At 50.9% G+C, this 21752-nt stretch overlaps 1 protein-coding gene across 1 annotated transcript in view; it reads right to left on the bottom strand.

Moving 5' to 3' along the window:
* Nucleotides 1-450: 450 nt before the first annotated feature.
* Nucleotides 451-21752, bottom strand: part of TRIM71 (tripartite motif containing 71) — a 63895-nt gene continuing 42593 nt past the window's right edge. Inside the window, 3 exon segments of the mRNA XM_008153960.3 lie at nucleotides 451-1902; nucleotides 6078-6212; nucleotides 15434-15601. Of these exon segments, the coding sequence (XP_008152182.2) occupies nucleotides 451-1902; nucleotides 6078-6212; nucleotides 15434-15601 (1755 nt within the window).

A 21752-nucleotide genomic window follows, 5' to 3' on the forward strand; every position in this document is an offset into this window, starting at 1 on the left:
TTAGTAGTTTCTTCCGTGTTTCCTTGGCTCAATCTACAGAGTATCAGCCCCACCACACACACCCAGGGCCCTCCCAGCCAGAGACGATAGGCTTGTGCATGTCACGTCCCACGCAGGGGAAGAGGGGCCACGTGACCTCCACTGAGCGGAGGGCCTGCTGGAGAAGGAAATGTAAAGATTTATGAGGTAGATAGAAATTATCACTTCACAGGCTCAAATCCCTGCAGAAAAGATAAGTACATTCATCTGTAAAAAAATAAAGATGAGGTAGGACTTAGGCAACGTTGTACTTTTCTTGTTCTCTTTAAACAAAAAAGAAAAAAAGAAATTTCCCTGAGACTGTTTCTTCTTTGAAATTCAAAAGGGGAGAGAGAGAGAGAGAGAGAGAGAGAGAGAGAGAGAGAGAGAGAGAGATGCACACCCCCAAACACAAAAGCCTAGAAAACGTGATTAGAAGATGAGGATTCGATTGTTGCCAAAGTCAACCACGACAATCATCCCGTCGGGGGTGACGGCGATGCCGGAAGGACGGTCCATCTGCCCAAAGCCGCTGCCCTGAGCCCCAAACTTGCACAGGAAGCTGCCGTTGGACTCGAACATCTGTACCCGGTGGTTCCTGGAATCGGCCACGATGATGCGCCCCTCCTGATCCACGGCCACGCCCTGCGGGCGCAGGAACTGCCCGTTGCCCGTGCCCTCTGAGCCCAGAAAGCGTGCGGACTGGCAATCGGGGTGAATAACCAGGAGCCGGTGGTTGTTGAAGTCGGTGACCACCAGGTGGCCCTCGTGGTTGAAGGCCACGCCCCGGGGGGAGTCAAAGTGCTTCCAGAGAGCCCCCTCGAAGCCGTACTTGTTCAGGAAGACGCCGTCGGGCCCGAACAGCTGGATCCGGTGGTTCCGCGTGTCCGAGACCAGGATCTTGCCCTCGGAATTCACCGCCACATCCCAGGGGTAGTTGAACTGCCCGTTCTTGGTGCCCTTCTCGCCAAACTTGAGGAGGAACTGGCCCTCGAAGGTGAAGACCTGAATTCGATGATTGTCCTTGTCGGCCACCACGATCCTGCGGGAGGCGTCGCAGGCCACCCCGGCCGGCCGGTCGAACTGCCCCGGCCGGGAGCCCAGGGCGCCGAATTTGTGGTGGAAGGCGCCACAGGGCTTGAACACCTGGATGCGGTTGTTGCTGCGGTCGGCGACCACGATGTAGCCCTCCTTGTCCACGCTCACGCCCCAAGGACGGCAGAGTTTGCCATCGCTGTCGCCCTCGCTGCCGAAACTCAGGGCCGGGATCCCGATGCCCACGTAGCTGCGGCCCGACTTGACCACCACCTTGAAGGGGCTGTTCTCGATGTGCTGGTTGCACAGGGTGACCGACACCAGGTGCTCGCCCTCCAGCTGGGGCCGGTAGCTCACCAGGTAGGTCCCGTTCTGCTGATCGCTCACCTCGGCCCCGAACAGGTTGCCGTCGGGCCCCAGGACCACAGCGGACATCAGGTCGCCCCCCGAGAGACGAGGCTCCCCATCGTGGTCGTAGCCCATGACCGTGAAGGTGGCCACCTTACCCTGGAGGGCCCGCTTGAGGCCATCGCCCGCGGCCTTGGTGAGCGGCGCGAAGGCCCCGCTGCTGACGAAGCCGAAGGACTTGATGGCGAGGTACAGCGCCTGGTCGGGGGGCGTGAACATGACCCGGTCGTCTTCCTGGGGCTGCAGGAAGCTGCGCACCGTCTTCAGCTCCTGCACCTGGGCCAGCATGCGGTCTCGGGCCAGCAGGATGTCCAGCGCCCGGCCCTCCTCCAGGACCTGCTGGACGGCGCTGATGGTGCTCTCCAGCTTGTTGAGGTTCTGCCGCAGCTTTTCCACCTGCAGGTACAGGGACTTGGCCTTCACCTGGCGGATCTTCTCTACCTGGAGGGAAAGGTGAGGACAGAGGAGAGAGGACACAGAGGCTTAGAGCCAAGCACAGAAGACACATCACCTGACTGACACCAGTCAGGAGGAACCCTCGGACAAACCCGTGCTGAGGAGACAATCCACAGAAACAACTGGTCTGCGCTCCCCAAACACGGCAGAACCCAACGGCAAAAGAGGGCTGACGAACTGTTCCAGGTACAGGGGATGACTACACAGACGTAACTCAATGCAATGAGTGATGCGGGATTGGGGGGTGAGAGGAAGGAGTTGGGGGTGGGGGGTGAGAGCGGAGTTGCGCCTCTAAAAATACTATTTCTGAAATTTGACTGCTGACTGAGGAGTAGATACTAGTCTAGGATCGAGATTAAACTTCCTGATTTTAATGAACTGTGTGTTTAGCTACGAGAATGTTCTTTTTTTAAAAAAATATATTTTTTGATTTTTTTTACAGAGAGGAAGGGAGAGGGATAGAGAGTTAGAAACATCGATGAGAGAGACACATCAATCAGCTGCCTCTTGCACACTCCCTACTGGGGATGTGCCTGCAACCAAGGTACATGCCCTTGACCGGAATCGAACCTGGGACCCTTCAGTCCGCAGGCTGATGCTCTATCCACTGAGCCAAACCGGTCAGGGCTACGAGAATGTGCTTGAGCAGAGGCAATAAACAGTTTAGAACTTAGGGGATAAAGGGGCATCGTGTCTCCAACACCAACTTACTCTCAAGTCAGACCCATCCTTTTTATATAGAGAGACAGTGATGAAAATAGGGCAAAATATAAATAACTGGTGAATTTGGATTAAGGACATACAGGGTTCTTTTATTATTAACTCCTGCAACTTTCCTGTAAGTTAGAAATTAAATAAAATTAAAAAAAATCAGCCCTCGAACAAGTGTTTATTTGAGTACCTACGTTGTGCCAGGCACTGGAGGTACAGTGACCAACTGAAAACATGGATGGTCCTTGCCCTCAGAGGAGGTCATACTTTTCAATGACATATACTCAGCAAGCACACAGAGAAACAAGGTCAGGTCATGTCTGGTGATGATGGGTGTTAGAGAGTAGAGATGGGAGATGCGATCCTAGGGAGGCCGGATTTAGACAGACGGATGCCGGAGACCGTTCCTTTCACAAGCCAAGGGCTAAAAAGAGTGATCCAAGCAGAGGAAAGAAGAGGCATGAAGACCCTGAGGTGGGCACTTGCCTGGAATTTAAAAAAAAACACACAAAAAAAACTAGCGAGTTTTACACAGGGAGAGACGTGAGTGGGTTTATGTTCTGATATAACCTACAGGGACCATGTATTGGAGAGGACAAGGGAGGAAGCAGAGACCAGCGAGCACCCAGGAGATGGGGTGATGGCACCTCAGTGGTGGCTGTGAAGGTGGAGAGAGAGAAAAGGGGCAGAAAGGATGCCAGAGGCAGGACCAGCGGGGCTTCCCAACAGCCGGGGCCAGCCTTACGCTCCCAAAAGACTGAACTGTCAGTGCTGCTACGGAGAGCCAGCAAGGCCTGGAAGAAAACGCCACCCCCACCCTCACACACAAGAAAGATCCAGAGAGAGCAAAGGGAGTGGGTGAGGACCTAATTCCACATGACACCTCCTCTGGTCTCCTCTCCTCACCTCGAAGAACAGGTGTTAGAAACCTTCCACAGGAAGCCCGCAAGGCCGTACCCACAAAATTTGGAGAAAGGAGCCCCCTACATCTAAAACGCTATACGAAACCTGGATTCAGATCTGCCGCAGCAATCCCTGCCTCGAAGGTGGGGTTTTTTGCTTGACCAAGGAAAAATGGAGTCACTGCTCCCTTCTTTCCCACTAACGAACTAAAAGTCCTCTCCTCTGAAGGGATCTCCCCCAGGAAGGGAGCACAAAGGTCACCCAGCTAGTTCGCCCAGCTTTGCAGAGAGGACGGTGAATGCCGACCGCTCTGAAAGCTACAGAAAGCCCATTTCAGAATGCGGGGAGGCTTGGATTTTCATCAGATTCTCCCCTGGGGAGTGATGAGGTGATTCCTGACCCGTTCACATGCTTTTCCGTCTGCCCGCCCTGGAAGCAGGACACGTATGTGCAGAGAGGCCCTTGTGGGGACAGGTCAGAAAGGCTTTGTCCTTTGGTTAGGTGGTTGTCGCGAACCCCAAGAGGAAGCCACATCCCCTGGAGATGTGTAAGCCACAAGAGTGAAGGGTGGTTCACCTGGCCCCTCCAGTATCTCAATGTACAATAACTGAGATGCAAAGAGGCAAAACCTTATCACAAAGAGGTGCCCGGGCAGAAAAATTCGTCATCGATAAAAGGGGGGGGGGGGGAAAGTCCCTCATGACGTGGGGGCGAGGTACCATAGCAAAAAAGTCAAGATAAAGGAGCGTGTCCAGCCGAAACCGGTTTGGCTCAGTGGATGGAGCGTCGGTCTGCGGACTGAAGGGTCCCGGGTTCAATTCCGGTTAAGGGCATGTACATTGGTTGCGGGCACATCCCCGGTGGGGGGTGTGCAGGAGGCAGCTGGTCGATGTTTCTCTCTCATTGATGTTTCTAGCTCTCTATCCCTCACCCTTCCTCTCTGTAAAAAATCAATAAAATATATTAAAAAAAAAAAAAAAAGGAGCGTGTCCAGAATGAGCAAGCCTATTGGGGAGGGAATCTGAGAATGAGGTCTTGGGCAAGGAGAAATAATAACGTTTATTGCACAAAGGAATGGACTCTCTTCTTTTTTTTTTTCTCTTTCTCTCCTCCTCTCCCAAAATTTGCTTCTCTGAAGAGTCAAAACTTGCTTTCCATTCCTCCTGAAAGAAAACCGCCTTTGGAGGAGGCGGCGAGTCAGCCTCCCGGGAGGGAGGATGAGAACGTAGGTGAGATCCGCAGGAACACACAAAGGCCTTTTCATCGGCAAAGCCAGAAGAGCGGGTTTGTGGCAGAGTTCACCACGGCGCTCTCGGGTTGCAAGGAGAGGGCCCCTTTCCGTTATAATGAACAGTCGTGGGTGGCAGGAGGCTGACAGACCACGGGGGCATCGGAGTGTCTGATAACCGTGTCAGGGCCACAGAGGTGCCTACGTAAAATATGTGCTGAATTAAATCTTGGGACTTTTTTCCTCCCATGGAGTCTTTCTCTTCTTGTCAAAAAAAAAGCAACTTGAGCCGTCTTCCTTGAGAGGTCGGACGAAGCAGAACGCAGCGGATTAGGAGCTAACGAAATGGGAGCATGCAAAGATGCGAGGTAGCCTCCCAGAGACATTTCGGGGCCACTTGCGGAAATCGAGGTACCACCTCGCTACCATCATATAGTTTGATGATCAAACAAGCATGCACACACCTACGCTCACCCTTTGTGTGTGGCCTCACTTGCGTGCTCAGAGAATGTAATTATAGTGGAACTGGCGTGTGGCACAGGCCCATTCACAAGGGAGAGGGAAGATCAGACAAGAAAATGCTGGGATGGTGACTTGGGTAGGGAGAGCCAGCTTTCCAGCTGATTTTTAAAACATTTTTTTTTTTTTATTTCAGAGAGGAAGGGAGAGGGAGAGAGAGATAGAAACATCAATGATGAGAGAGAGTCATTGATCGGCTGCCTCCTGCACACCCCCTACCGCAACCCGGGGGGGGGGGGGGGCATGTGCCCTTGACCGGAATCGAATCTGGGACCCTTCAGTCCGCAGGTCGATGCTCTCTATCCACTGAGCCAAACCAGCGAGGGCTCCAGCTGATTTTTTATCTAAACAGCACACCAGTGCGCTCAGCATGCTTTCCTGCTCCAACAGGAAGAAAGGGCACACGCTCACTGCCCTCGCCAAGTGGAAAACTGGCCTTCCCCAAGGGTTCAGGAAGCGTAACCAGCCAGGACACCAAAAACAAGGATGTTGCCCACCAGCCTGCTTTCCTAACAAGGGTTTCGATCGTCCGTCCTTTCAGCGTCCTTCGGAGCATTTGGGCCACAGAAAACTCGGGACTCCTTCCAGTCTCGGTACCCGACCACTTTCTGAAAAGGCTTCTTGTTATTTTACTGCCTGGAGAGCACCCCCCCACAAGGTTCCAGGGACCCCTGAGCTTTTCTGCCAGTGGAACTCTGGAAAACTACCAAGTCATCTACATTCAGAGCCGGGGTCCACGGAAGAAATGCTGGCCAGCCGAGGAGGCCCGGCCTGGGGGTGGGCGTGCTCTCCCCATTACCTTCCACAGCAGCTCGCACTCGCGCTCCTCCAGGGCCTTCTTGTGTCTTGCAGTCACGGCCTTGACCTCCGACTGGACCACCTTGGCCTTCATCTCCACCTGTTCCGCCACGGTCTGGGCCTGCTCGATGCTCAGCTGGAAAACCAGAAACCATTGCGTGGCATCAGGAGGACCTTCACACGCCTCCAACCAAACGTTTTAAGTCTGCTCCCCTCAAGCCCCCCCCCCCCCCCACGCCACAGACCTGAAAAGCAAACTCCCAGGGCCCCCCAGACCGCTTGCTCCACTTCCTTGGAAAGAAAGCAGGCACTTAGGGAGAGAATGGCATCTGTCCGACATGTAACTGAAGGAGTTGCTGGCAAGCGCCGGACGTCTTTGTATGGGAAATGGCACCTACCCGGGTGAATGTCAGGACTGTTAAGAGCTACTCCGACAACAGTGACACCAGTGTAGCTGGGTCGCAGCCGAAAACCGGGAATACGGATCAGATGTGAAATGCACTGCCCCGGGCACGCGAACAACTTCCTTCCCACAGACTGTCTGGCCTTACTGCCCACCTGGGGGAAACCCTGAGGGCTGGGCCCGTCCCACACGTGAGGGTGTACAACAGGCTTGCAAGCCAGCAGTTACCCATCCCCTTCCTGTCATGTCATTTCCAGCCAGAACCAACCCCACATGCATACTGGGAATACTGGTCACCTCAGAAACCGTGCCCTGTGGAGAGAGACCATCAACACCGCCACCCCCACCTCCCCCCCCCCCAACCCTGTACCACCAGCTCTAGTAAATCAGCCAGTTTAATCAGACGTATTATTGTTCATAAAAAATTAATCCAGACAGAAGGCCTCGTGTTTTCATTAATATTACATGACACGTCTTCAAAAGGATTTCTCTGAGATACCGAGGTATTAAATCAGGGGTTCTAAACTGACGGCTGATGGTGCAGTAGTTTTAGAGCCGGCATCTCAAACCAGGAGGGGGGCCTGGGGAAGCATCAAGAGTTTGGAGCCTGACCTGGGCCCAGGAATTGGGTGACCAACCATCCGTGTACCCTGGGGACCGAGGAGTATCCAGAATACGGAACACGTCAAAAACCGGGGGCGGTCCAGGGCAAACCAGGCTGATGATCAACACAGGAGTCGGGTGACCAGGTTCAAATCCTGGCTCCACCGCCTACTAGTTGAAAGGCCTTGGGACGAGTTCCTAGCCTCCAACCTTGGTAAATGAAGGAGGACTGTGAGGAAAATGCAACGGAACACGTGGAAAGAGCTGGCCACGGCACCTGGCCAGCACCGGTTCTTCCTTAGACCTTCCAGTAGGAGCACAGCGCATGCTTGCTGACACCCTCCTTTTGGACTTGCAGCCTTTAGAACGGCGAGATAACACATTCCCGTGTTTGAAGTCACCCAGGTGGTGATAAGTTGTTGAAGTAGCTCCAGGACAGTGGTCGGCAAACTGCGGCTCGTGAGCCACATGTAGCTCGCAAGCCGCGGTTTGCCACTCTGTTGACTAATGAGTCTGCCGTCCACTGTCATATACTACCCTTTACCTCTTTGCACACAATGTGCCACCATTGCCTAATCCTCACAGCTTCCAACTACACGGTAGCATTTAGTCTAGGTCCAGTGGTCGGCAAACTCTTTAGTCAACAGAGCGGCAAACCGCGACTCGCGAGCCGCACATGTGGCTTGCGAGCCGCAGTTTGCCGACCACTGCTCTAGGAAACTAACAAGTAGCCAACAAACGGAAGCAGGTGAATTTGTCTAAATTATCCCTTACGATCAAAAAACCAGAATGAATGACCAACAAAAGCAAGTGTGCATACAAGCAGATAGAATGGGGTTGGGTAGATTTCAAATGTCTCAGGCTGTCAAGTCAAGATGGATTCGGAAAAAGAGAGACCTCCCTAGACATGGAAACAGAGACAATTTAATGTAAAGACTCTGGCTAACGAGGAATTGGAGCAGGGCTAGGACAAAGGGCACGCTGAGGATGAGAGACAGACAGTAACTGGGGGGGAAGTAGCCACCGACCCCTCGGGAGTTCCCAAGAACAAAGAGAAGAAATTGGGGTTTTTCCAGTTCATCCTGGGAGTGGCAAAAGCAAGACACTGGAAGCAACTTCTGCAGCCAGGATGAAAATACGCCCCTGATAACAGTAAGAAGTTAAGAGGAAGAAGCAAGTCCCTTCTTCCCACTTCCAGGGAGTGGCCGGAAGGGAGTGGCTGCAGCCCCAGCATCACGTGGTGCAGGTGAGAAAGGGCGGGAGAGGAGAACTTCGCGCCGGGCACAACCTGTTTTCAGGTGTGTTGGTTATTAATTAGCACAGAGGTGTCAATATCTGACACAACCACGCCTGTGTCTATAATATCTCTTTTTTAAAAAAATATTGTTTTATTGATTTTAGAGAGAGGAAGGAAGAGGGAGAGATAGAAACATCAATGATGAGAGAGAATTATTGATCGGTTGCCTCCTATACATCCCCCCCACTGGGGATCGAGCCCGAAAACCGGGGATATGCCCTGAAACAACCACTGAGCTATGCTAGTTGGACCATAATATTTCTTTTTTATTGATTTCAGAGAGGAAGGGAGCGGGAGAGAGAGAAACAAAACAATCAATGATGAGAATCACTGATTGGCTGCTCCTGCACGACCCCTACTGGGGATTCAGCCCAAAACCCGGGCAACCGGGGCATGTGCCCTGACCGGGAACCGAACCATAACCTCCTGGTTCATAGGTCGATGCTCAACCACTGACCCACACCAGCTAAATGTTTCTTCATGTTTCCTCAATGGTCAGCAGAGGTGGCAAACTGCTTTCTATTTTCACCAATGTCATTCATTATATACCAAACAGATTTCTATAAAAATCTCAGGATTTGAAAATAACAAGGCCAACCAACACTCCTTTAGGGCAAGAACTGGCTGGGAAAGCAACGACCACCTCCTTTGCTTGGGGGTGGGGTGGGGTGCGGTGTGACTCTACTCACCTCTTCCCCTACTGTCCCCTAGCAAGGCTTGCTCCCTTAGGCCCTGCCAGATCCCTACAAGCCAAGCCCTTGGGTTTTGGAACTCCCATTCTCTAGCAAGAACCGTTCCTTCCATTTTTCAAGCAGGTGGACGGGGTGAAAAGCTCTTACTTCAATCTCAGTCACCCCCAAGCATGCAAGAATAACATCAATCCTAGGGTTGAGAGTCGTAAAAGCCGCGTTGCAGACAAAATGGATCTTTGCTTTCTAAATCGTGCACAAACCAGTCAAGCACCGCATTCCAAGATGCGCAGCCAGGACCTGCCGAACTCGTTCCCATTACTGAAAGCAGGGCCTTTGAAGGAGCCAAGAGGCAGGTGGGTTGGGGAGGATGACAGTGGGGAAGGGGCTGAGTCAACTTTGAAAACAGAAACACAATTTGCAGTTAAAATGGGGGAAAACAACAACAACCAACAAGCATGGGGCTTGAGAGAAAAAAATATGTTATTATCTTCTAAATGTTAACACAGATCCAATCAAACATCTGAAATTGAGGGTCTCAATCTGGGCAAGCGAAACCGGTCTGTGCGTGCCAGCTGACCACTTAGTACTGAGGAGTCTGAGGCCATACAGGGTTTCCTAGGGCGGAGTGCAGAGAGCGGTTAGTGATGTCTGCCATGGAGAACTGGGGTGGCCTAATGGCTGGTATTTAAAGTGCACCGATAACCAGAAGGTAACAAAAGTGCATAAATGTGCAGGCCACGATAGCAGATAATGAAAAATACTCTACTGTACTCATATAATTGTAATCACACTTAAGAGCTTGGAAACTACGATTTATCTTAAAATGGTCAGTACATGGCTCAGTGGTTGGAGCGTCGGCCTGCAGACCAAAGGGTCCAGGGTTCGATTCCTGGTCAAGGGCATATACCTGGGTTGCAGGTTTGTTCCCCTACCCTGTTCGGGGAGCATGCAGTGCATGCAGGAACCAACTGATGTGTCTCTCTCACATTGATGTTTCTTCTCACTCATCCTCGCTCCCTCCCTCCCTCTTCCTCTCTCTTTTTTTTTTTTAAAAATATATATATTTTATTGATTTTTTTACAGAGAGGAGGGGAGAGGGATAGAGAGTTAGAAACATTGATGAGAGAGAAGCATTCATTGATCAGCTGCCTCCTGCACACTCCCTACTGGGGATGTGCCTGCAACCAAGGTACATGCCCTTGACGGGAATCGAACCTGGGACCCTTGAGTCCGCAGGCTAATGCTCTATCCACTGAGCCAAACCAGTTAGGGCGCTCCCTCTTTCTCTTAAAAGAAAAAATTATGGAAAAAAATATCCTTAAGTGAGGATTAACAAAAAAAAGTCAGCAGTTTTTCCTTCATTAGTTGTATATAAAATAAATGTGCATCTTACACCCAATGGCATCTTAAATGTGATAAAAGACATAAAACAGTTTTTAAAAAAATCAAGGCTCTCTTATGTGGAGAGAAACCATGGTCCTATCCTGCTTATGAATACCCCCAGGTAATCAGTGCACCTCATAAAACCCTCTAATTACACAGGTGACCAGAATGATGTATATTTTTCAGGAAGAATCCAAGTAATAGAATATTCTAAAAAGCAATAAAAATGATGAGGTAACACCACAAGCATCTTCCATGCTTTCGTTGTTATGGGCAACTCTAGACTCTCATCAGGGTAATTCCCTTTACTGGGCTGTCTAGAATTAATCAAAGGGTTGACTTCTGGGTGCTTTTTATAAATATTGGGGACTGTGGTTCATGGTCCACTGTACATCCAACACTTGTAATTTAACACTGGATTTTTTTTTAAGAAACACACAAGCAAACAGTCAATGGGAGAGATGTCTTTTTTATGTACACTCTTCCCACCCAGGAATGATTTATTAGAAGCTTACACAGAAACTAATCTTGAAAAGAAGCTGAGGAGGACATCAGGATGGGAGGAAAAGAAGGTGCTCAGTGGATAGTGCGTTGGCCTGTGGACTCAAGGGTCCTGGGTTCGATTCCAGTCAAGGGCACGTGCTGGGGTAGCAGGCTCAATCCCCAGTGGGGGGCGTGCGGGAGGCAGCCAATCAATGATTCTCTCTCATCGTTGATGTTTCTATCTCTCCCTCCTCCTTTCCTCTCTGAAATCAATAAAAATATATTAAAGAATTAAAAAAAAAAAAGAAGGTGCTCAAGACGAGATGAGGGAGATTAATGCACAAACTGCCTACAGGGCACGGCTGCTTACTTATTACTAGAGGCCCGGTGCACGACATTCAGACACTGGGGGGAGGGGGGGGGGGGGGGGGTCCCTCAGACTGGCCTGCGCCCTTTTGCAGTCCAGGAGCCCTCGGGGGATGTCCGATTGATGGCTTAGGTCCACTCACGTGGAGCCTAAGCCGGAGCCTAAACAGCAGTTGGATATCCTTAGTGCTGCCAGAGGTGGGCCGCTGTGCTCGCCAGCCCAGCTTGTGGCTGAGCAGCGCTTCCCCTGTGGGAGCGCACTGACCACCAGGGGGCAGCTCCTGCATTGAGCGCCTGCCCCCTGGTGGTCCGTGCACATCATAGTGACCTGTCCTTGCATCGTTTGGTCATTTGCATATTACCCTTTTATTATAAAGGAAGGACAGGAGAGCAGCCAATATACATCTCAAGCCTCTGGCCCCAACACAAACACATAGACGAGGATCAGTGTGCGATTCGGGGTCCAGAAGTGACCAGAAAAAAGGCAAAAACACCGCTGCTGAGCCTCTAGTGAGTTTTTTATTATCTCCCAAATACAGAGGGGAAACCAGTGAGACAACTATCCTCTGGTTGAAGGAAGGGAATGGAGTTTCTGAAAAGTTTTTCTAAACAAAAGCTGTTAAATGTAAATTAAAACAACGCCCCCCCCCCCCCAAACTGTACTGAGCCCACTGTTGTAAAAAACATATTTCTGGGTTACTAATACTCATTTAAAGGTGGTGTGAAGTTAATAAGAACTTAAATCTACCTGCAGATGTGGCTGCCTAGTCTCCTTTACTTTGAGATGTTAAATGCTCATTCATTTGCTCCAAAGGGAACTCCCTATCATAGTGCCCCCAGCCACGGTGCCCAAGGAGGAATGAAAAAAAGACAGGCCAGTCAAGGGCCCTTCCCTGGGATTTTGTATATGGACTAGAGGCCCGGTGCACAAAATGTGTGCACGGGAGGGGCAGGGCGGGGGGGGGGGGGGGCGTTGTCCCTCAGCTTCGCCTGCACCCCTTCGCAATCCAGAAGCCCTCGGGCCATGTCTGACTGCTGGTTTAGGCCCAATCCCGCAGGGCATCCCTGCGGATAGGGCCTAAACTGGCAGTTAGACATCTCTCACAATCCAGGACCACTGGCTCCTAACTGCTCGCCCACCTGCCTGATCGCCCGACCTATCGCCCCTAACCACTCGCTGGGGGGCGGGGCAAGGGGCAAGGGGCCATGGTCCTTCTGGTCTCTGATGGTTCCGCCGTTTTGGTCACTGGGCTTTTATTATATAGGATGTTCCAGCCTCCTCCCCCCCACCCCAAAAGGAGAGAGGAGGGGGGAAAGGATACCCACTCTTTCCCTGAGGGTGGCTTGCTGAACGGTGCAGGCCTGAAGCGATCGCCACTTAAAGCCCACCTTTCGCTCGGCACTACGTGGATAAGCCCAGGTCCAGTAGCAAGAATGAGGTTACCATGGAGAGAGGGACAGGGCTAAATGATTGACAGTGCTGGCACCAAGGTCTGCGTCCCTGGATACCTGAAGCCTGATCCATCCATATTCTTCTACCTGGTCACCTGAGACTATTCATTCCCTTTTAGTCCATTGCAACCAAGAGTCCTAATTAAGACAGCATGGGAAATTTTTAAATTAGGTCATGGTGTATTAAAGTTCTTCAACCACGATTTTTCTCCGTATTTGGGGGGGTGCATGGGGAGGGGGGGCTTGCACATTGCATAAGAGGGGGTTGGGGAGCTAGAGAGAGGATACCTGCTCACATGCTTCCCAAATGAGAAACAGTGTCAGTTTTGGATTCAAACTGCAATTCTATTCACCCTTAGTGTGCCTCTTGGCAGGTTACTTGAGGTTAATTTCTTTAGAGCAAAGCGTTCTCTTTGCAAAATGGAAAGAATGACACCCACACCATAAAAGCACTACTATGTATGCAGAAAGCACCTATTTCAGTGCCTGGAACAAAGCAGGGGCCCAGTCAACAGGCCTTGCTGGTCCTCACTGAAGACAAGGGAAGGCCTCTGGTTGAGGAGAGCTGGTTGCTTGGGCAAAGCAATTAATTTTGTTCTTCCGTTTCGATATTTATAATAGAAAAAAAACAATGTTTCCTTGATCTACTTTTGGGGATCGTTTAAATTAGTTCACAAGAGAGACCGGGCATTCTCAGCATAGCTGTGGCAACTTTCCATCACGGCAAGTAGGAGTGTCCACAGGGGACCTTAGTCTCTTAGGATGACCCAAGAAATGATAAAAGACAAACAGGAGATAAGGGATAAAGTTAATCCAAAAGTCTAGATTCAACATTTCATCTGTACAACCTAAAACAATTGTGCTTAGACATTAAGCTCAGTTCTCATTTTTGTGCAAAATGGTGCAAATAGCTATTACTCTTGCTTTAACATGAAGAGGGACCGTGTTTATTTATTTTTTTAATGTGTATATATATTTTTATTGGTTTCAGAGAGGGAGAGAGGGAGAGATAGAAACACCAACGATGAGAGAGACTCGTCCATCGGCTGTCTCCTACACACCCTCTTACTGGGGATTGAGCCTGCCACGCGGGGATGTGCACTGAAGGGGAATCAAACCGGCAACCTTGTGGTGCACAAAGGCAAGGCACCCAAAGGAGCCACACCAGCAAGGGTGACATCGGTGGTTCTTTAAACTCCCCAGGTGACGGTGTCTTAGAAAGAAGCCTGCGTCCGGGACAAGCACTTGACAAAGGTCCTAACTGTAGTGGCATAAAAATGGAAACCACAAACCACTTCATTCAGGACACAGTCATTAGGAGAGAACAGAAATAAAACCGAGTATGTACCAGTGAGGGTGCTGACACATGCGATGTGACAGCAGCCACGAGACAGAGACACTCTGAAGGCATGATAAGAACACGACAGAGTCCATCATTCTGGAAACAGACTCTCAAACCTTCAATGTTAGGACTTGGATACCAGACAATTTGACTCATCAGAAAGATTACTTCAGTATCACGCACGGGAAAGTGACGGCTATGGAGAAATGTATTCAAATCTAAACCATCCTTAAACCATCTTCCCTAGAGCACACGGTCAGTTCTTCAACCACTTTCCTAAAAAGATACTTTTTAAAAAATATATATTTTATTGATTTTTTTTACACAGAGGAAGGGAGAGGGATAGAGAATTAGAAACATCGGATGAGAGAGAAACATCCATCAGCTGCCTCCTGCACGCCCCCTACTGGGGATGTGCCCGCAACCAAGGTACATGCCCTTGACCGGAATCGAACCTGGGACCCTTCAGTCCGTAGGCTGATGGCTCTATCCACTGAGCCAAACCGATGAGGGCTAAAAGATGCTTTTTTTTTTTTTTAAACAATTCACTTACTCAAACACGCTAGCGTGTAACTAACAATAGTTCCCTATTCAATTTCTGCTCAAGGGTTAGCAGTGTTCCTTGATTTTCCAGCTTAGCCTACAGAACAAAGGCCAACATCTCATGGTGTTTCTGTGTTCCGAAAACCTGGATCAGGCAAGGAGATTCAAAATCAGTTCAGGCACACAGTATTACCTGACTGTGGGAGAGAGAACGCTGCTATGACCCCAAGTTACATGTGTCCCTAACCCCAAAGAGATCAGAAACTAAACAGAAACAAGAGTCTAAATGACCAGGATGTGACCTGATCACCCAGGAAAGAGTTCTGAGACTCTGAATCTTATGGGAAATTGCCCGTGCTCGCTTCTTTCTCACCTATAAATAAATAAACAAACAAACAAATAAATCTGAATAGCAAAGGTCTCTGTCTGAACAGCGTCTAGCTCCCAGTCCTTCTGTCGTCCACCTGGAACTGGGGAGGGGCTGGATGGGAAACAGACAGATGATGTGATAGGGGCCCAGGCTAAAGTGAAGGGAACAAGCCTAGACCAGCCATTAACTTTGGGCCACATCCTAATCTGCACAAGACTTCAAGGTGGTCCCCACCCCTCCCGCCCCAGCCCCAGCCCCAGGGATTATTGCTGCATGGATATCACATGAGCTCACTTGGGTCATTGTTCCGCCACGGCCCCCACACGCTGGCGTCTGCCCAGCAATCTACACACGCCATCTGAAAGGGAGTGGGGAAGGTTTTATGCACAAGGAAGTAGGTGAAGGGTGTGGGGAAGGACTGACCTGGATCGCCTGGCGGCCCTGCTGGGCGTCAGCCAGCAGCTGGATGGTGAGAGCCCGGGAGTCCTGCAGTGCCTCCTGGAGGTAGATGAAGCTGTGGCCCCCGTGCCGGCCCATTGTGCACTCACGACAGATGGGCACCGAGCAAGTGTCACAGTACAGGTGCAGCACCTGGGGACCAGAGAGGGGACAGGCGTTACTGAGAGCCGCGGGCCTGGAGTCAGAGAGGACAGCAACAGGGGCTCTGGATCCCAGGCTCCCAACCCCTCCCCACTCCCAATAACCTAGCACACACCCGACAAGGGCAGGGAGCAGTGCAGTCAACTAACTGCTCTTCTTCCCATCCCACCCGGTCAAAAGAAAGACAATCATCATTCCACTCCAGTCTCATTCAGAAACAAAACTCAGACACTACAAAGGCAAAAATACACCGAGTGGCCAGATTATGATGATCTCTGAACGCATAATACTCTGGCCACTCAGTGTCTATCCTGTGTAATAAAAGGCTAACATGCAAATTGTCCCCCTGACCAGGAGTTCGACCAGCAGGCAGGCCGGCCAACCACCCATGTCCCCTCCCCCTGGCCAGGCTGGCCGGACCCCACCCATGGCACGAACTCATGCACCAGGCCTCTAATATATATATATATACTGAGTGGCCAGATTATTATGCGTTCAGAGATCGTAATAATCTGGCCACTCAGTGTATTTCCCTGTATCTCAGATTGATTACCCAGAAATATTCGAAGATGATGTTTTCCTGATCTGAGGTTGGTAGCCCCAATGAAAGAACACACCAGAAATTTTCTCTCACCTCCCCTGCCTCTGGGGGCGTGTGAAGCGAGGCTAGAGGCCAATATCCATCAGCCTCACACCACAGGTTGCTGCCACACACACACACACACACACACACACACACACACACGCACCCGTCAAGGAGGTTAGCACAACATGCAGAGCATGGTTCTCCAGGCACTCGAGCAAGCTAAGGGCTTAAGCTCCTGGAACGAAGGCAAAAAGCTAGTGGGGTAAGGTCAGCCAGCTTCTTGTCTTTCTTCTTCCTGCCAAGCTGTCCCAAGGAAGGCGCTGGACCCTGGGAGGCAGCCCATGCTGAGAGAGCCGATGTTCTGTATTTCCCTGGGGCCCAGCATGCCGGGAGGGAGGGAGGGAGGGAGGGAGAGGAAGGGCTGGCACCGCCTCCACCTGCTGATAAATGAGGAGCTCTCAAGAGCGACAGCCCCTTGGCACAGAAACTGGGCCAGCCTCGTATCCCTCCACAGAGCAGGGTACTTAGCACCACTCTCCGTAAATGTTTGCTGGACTGCTTTCAAGAGCAGAGCTTAAATTTGCCTCTGGTGCGCTTGGGTGTGAGGCAAAGCCAGCCAACACGCAACAGGAGGCAGGGGAGCGGTGTCGAAGGGGGTTCTCTCACACACACAACGCGCCATGCACGTCATCTCCAGATGAAGACAAGAGGTTCTGAGGGGCTTAAGGCCTCGCGGCTAGCAAAGGCAGAGCAAGGAGGCCAACCTACGACTTCTTCTTTTTTATTTTTTTATTTAATTGGATTCATTGCAGTGACACATTGGGTTACCAGAATGATACAGGCTTCAGGTGCACAATTCTACAACACGCCATCTGTACACGGTACTGCGTGTGGCCGGAGACTTCTCAAGAGTTGCTTGCAACCCATGCCTGGTCCTGGCCTCCTCATGCAGAGCCCACGGCACCTTGCTCGGTCTCCCCTGGAGGTCTAAGGGGTTCCAGAGCTCATCCAGGCTGAGAACCGGAGACAGGGAGACAGAGATAAGGAGGGAGAAAGGGTTGGTGGGAGCCCTGAGGCCAGAAAGTTCCTATTAGGCTGAAAGTCCCCCACAGAAACAGCCCCGAGGCAAACAGGGAGAATGCTGTTCCTCTCCTTTTCCAGATCACTGTACTGGCCCGTCCAAGTCGTGGCATGAAGCACACCCACTAGGAAATGATCTCCCAAGCGGCTCAGCCCAGTCGACAGGCCTGCTCCACTCTGGGTTAGAGGCAAAGATTTAGAATACTCCGTTCCTACTTTTAAGAAATGGCTCTGGCCCTAACCGGTTTGGCTCAGTGGATAGAGTGTGTCGGCCTGCGGACTGGAGGGTCCCGGGTTCGATTCCGGTCAAGGGCATGTACCTTGGTTGCGGGCACGTCCCCAGTGGGGGGTGTGCAGGAGGCAGCTGATCGAAGTTTCTCTCTCATCGGTGTTTCTAACTCTCTCTCCCTCTCCCTCCTCTCTGTAAAAAAATAAAATATTTTTAAAAAAAAGAAAGAAATGGCTCTGACGGTGGCGTGTTTTATGGAGTCTATACTACAGGAGGGAGACCATGGTCAGGTTCCTAGTTTTCTACCACTTTTTTGCCATCCAGCGAGATGCCGTTCAGGAGCCATGGTAGACTGAAAACCACTTGTTGGCAACTTGCCTTCTTCAAGACCCATCATACTCTTAAAAGCAGGTCCACCGTGTGGAGGTGAGCTCATCTTTCTAACCTGGTAAACCCAAAATTCTCTACCTAACCTTAAATACTAACCACAAGACGCGACGCTGGATGCATCTGGGGTAAATTCCTGGGGTCTCTCTCTCTCTCTCTCTTTTTTTTTTTTTTAATGATGTGATGCTAAAGCAATTCGCCCACAGGTTTCAGCCACATTGCTTCCCTTTGCTCCCTCCATTTGTCATGGGAAGAAAGGGATCACCCCTATGCTAATGGCAAGTGTGAAAAACTCCCCTCAGAAGGTTCCTTTCAAATTAGGAGGAGGCATGCTGGCCAACCTTCTGTCTCCTGCCCCCCTCCTGCCGCACAGTTAAAGCAATCTTCTCTACCTCTTCTCAGGAGTAGCCTGTGGTCCCCGACAGCTGTGTGGACGGACCAGCTATCGCTGGGCAACAGCTCATCTCTCTGCACAGGCAGCTGAGTGACCAAGAACCTTAGGCTGTTCACCTGAGCCTGACACGACCTGGTCATGGGACAACCTTAGCCAGGCTGACCAGGTGCCTCAGGAGACCCCTACAGGAGTTTGTTCATAGTTTTGTTTTAAACTATAGTCCGGCCCTCCAACGGTCTGAGGGACAGTGAACTGGCCCCCCGTTTAAAAAGTTTGAGGACCCCTGCTCGAGGGTCTCGACCTCAGAAACCAAGAGGCTTGGAAATAACTCTGGGCCGCTCCAGGTGCCAGTTGTGCAACTGCCAGGAATTAAGGGGAACCTGGTGAATCCGACAAGTGAGAGGTGCCGAAGAATTCTGCAGGTGAAGTGGCCAGAGAAGAAATCCTGGTCAGAGGGTGGAAGGGACGGGGGTGGGGGGGGGGTGGGGGTGGGGGGGGGGTGGGGGTGAGGGACGGTGCCCGAAGCCCCTGGCACCAGGCCCCTCCCATGTGCAGGCTGGAAAGCCAAGATACCTCCAAGAATGGACAAAGGGGGTCCCGGGTCCCTGGACGCAATCCCACTTGGCACCATTTCACATGGGATCGATGCAGCGCTAGGCCACGCTGGGGCGGGGCGTGGGGAGCACCCAGCCAGCTGGTCATAAAAAAGCTGTGGGTGAGCAGAACCACGGCCGCATGGTGCTTGTAATTAATAAATCACTGACGTTAAAAACAACAACACGGGTTGTCCAAATACTGAAAATGCGATCCACTAGATAAACTCTCTAACAAAAAGTTGGAGTGGAACTTGGGGAAGATTTTCGCACTCCCGTTTAGAAGCTCCGCATCTCATCTACTCGAAATGTCTAAGGTCGAAAACCCACCATATTTCAGAGCCTGTGAAGCACGATCAATAGGTAAGGATGTGTACATGGGTGCAATTCTCTGAATCAGCGGCAAGATTATTTTTAACAGAGCAAACTGGGAAACCCACATCTTCCAAAGAAAGGGCTGTGTGGAGGGTCCAAGGCCAGAAATGTAGCAGAGGCCATGAACTATGGCTCCAGGAAGGGGGTGGGGTTGTGGGGGGGGGGGGCGGGGGGGAGCAGGCCTCTGGTGGGAGGAATTCCAGGGCCTGGGGCTGCCTGTTTGGGCCTTCCCAGGCAGATGCACAGACACGCCCCCTCACCCCCACCTCCCCCCGCCCCTGCATGGCGACAATCTGGCTGCCCCAGCTGAATGGAGCAGGCTCGACCTCTGACCTTGCAAGTGACCACCCTCTTCCCTGCCCCCAGCTTCCAGGAGGCCCCACCCACTGCCTTCCTCTCCCAAAATTTCTAAAATACCAGGCAGAGACAAAGACCTAGGAATGTGGGCCCAGCAGGGGAGGAAGGGGGGAGGTTAAAGAAAAAATAAATAAATAAAAATACCAAGCAGGCAGGTTTACCTTAGCCCGAGCTTAAATAAAGCGCTTTGTTAAGGAACGAGACTCTGTGTGCGCGCGCGCCCTTTAGTGGAAACCTACTTTTTCTAATACCTGCGATCCCACAAGGAATTCATCCACACCGCAGCACCTCTGTAAGGACGAGCTTCTAGTTTTAAAGACAACCGCCCGCATCATCGAAGAATGCAAGCGCCAAGGATGTGGGGTATTTTGCCTCATACCCCACAAATGAAATACAATATATTAACCGCTGTTAAAGTTACCTTGGAGATGTATTTCCCCCCCCCTAACATCTCTTAAAACGACTGGGGACATCTGGCCTCCCACAAACTCCGGCTTAGAGAGAAAGAGGTCCCCACCCACCCACCCACCCAAAAAGGGCTGCTTAGTTTCCCACGATAGAAACGAAGTGGATGAAGAATGACTGGTGACAACCAGAAGCCTTATCAGTGTGTGCCACCGGGCGGGCTCTCCTCTTTAAAAAAGTGGGCAAGCCAAGTTCAAGGAGTGAAGTCCCAGCCACAAAGCGGAGTCTATTCACGAACACCAAAACCAAGCTTTCCTTGATTTATGGGAAATACACTGAATACCGAGTCCAAACCCAAGGCAGGCGGGGGGGGGTGGGGTGGGCTCCTCCTGTCTCCCTGGCCACGTGCTGCTGCTGTGACCTGCACTCCCCGACCCCCGGAAAGAAATCTGGACCCTTTTCCCGGCACAAGCACCACCAAGCTCAAAATAGCAGAGCTGGGCTGAGGACAAATTATTTTTTTGTGTGGGGAAAGGGAGTGTCTGAAAAAATTTAGATAGGGAACTCCCTGTGTTTTTAATACACAAAGACACAGTTTTAAATCTCCCAATTCACATCATCATTCCAAAAAATATGCTATATTCTACCCATGGGAATTTTTAGAAGACAAACAGGGGTACATCATAGTCAACTTTTTTTTCACTGAACCATATTCAACTTGGGAGAGTGTCGTGGGTCAAGTCAAGCTGTCTGCCTTAAGAATGGCTGCAAGTCCTGTTGTTGTTGTTGTTGTTTTTAATCACAAGCAATGCTGCAGGGACTAACCCCTGTTCTATATACAACCCACAATTTTCAACTTGGCCACGTTTCCAACTGATATGTCACTGGATGTATCGGGGAAGCATCTACTTGTCCAGGGTGGCTAGTAAGGATTCTCGAATTTAACAAGGTTAGGTCAGCTCAACCTCCATCCACGGGAGGAACACAGGTTAGCAAGGACCTGTTCCCGTTCCCAACAAGACCCAATGCACACAAAAAGCCAGCAGGGGGGCGCCAGGCGAGGGGGCCAGTGACGGGACTGGAAGGCAAGCCTGGTTGTGCTCTGCCTCCGCAGTCGTGGCTGCTGCAGAGACGAAGGAGACTACGGTCCCAAACCTGAAGACTGTAAGCTACTGGGCAGCAAAACCTGAACATGATGCATGGTTTTTACCACTGACTGTGAGTGTTCGTGTAGTTACTGAAGCAACGCTAATACTCATTATTTTGTGGTGTTGTTACTAAATAAGATGCATGTAGATGCATCTATTTAGTAACAACGCCACAGACGTGCCTCAAAATTTCCAAAATCAGAAATTTCGGCCAAAACCGGTTTGGCTCAGTGGATAGAGCGTCGGCCTGCGGACTGAAAGGTCCCAGGTTCGATTCCGGTCAAGGGCATGTACATCGGTTGCGGGCACATCCCCGGTGGGGGGTGTGCAGGAGGCAGCTGGTCGATGTTTCTCTATCATCGATGTTTCTAGCTCTCTATCCCTCTCCCTTCCTCTCTGTAAAAAAATCAATAAAATATATTTTAAAAAAAAAGAAAAGAAATTTCGAAGCACATCTGATCCCAAGGGCACACATTACTACCTGCCTGGCCAGCTAGCTAAGTAAAATTCATCACCAGGCCTCACCAAGCAACAGAAAGAATCAAAGAGTACCGGTTTGGCTCAGTGGATAGGGTGTCGGTTCTCAGA

This window comes from Eptesicus fuscus, chromosome 18 (genome assembly GCF_027574615.1).
Source record: "Eptesicus fuscus isolate TK198812 chromosome 18, DD_ASM_mEF_20220401, whole genome shotgun sequence".
Classification (NCBI taxonomy): Eukaryota; Metazoa; Chordata; class Mammalia; order Chiroptera; family Vespertilionidae; genus Eptesicus; species Eptesicus fuscus.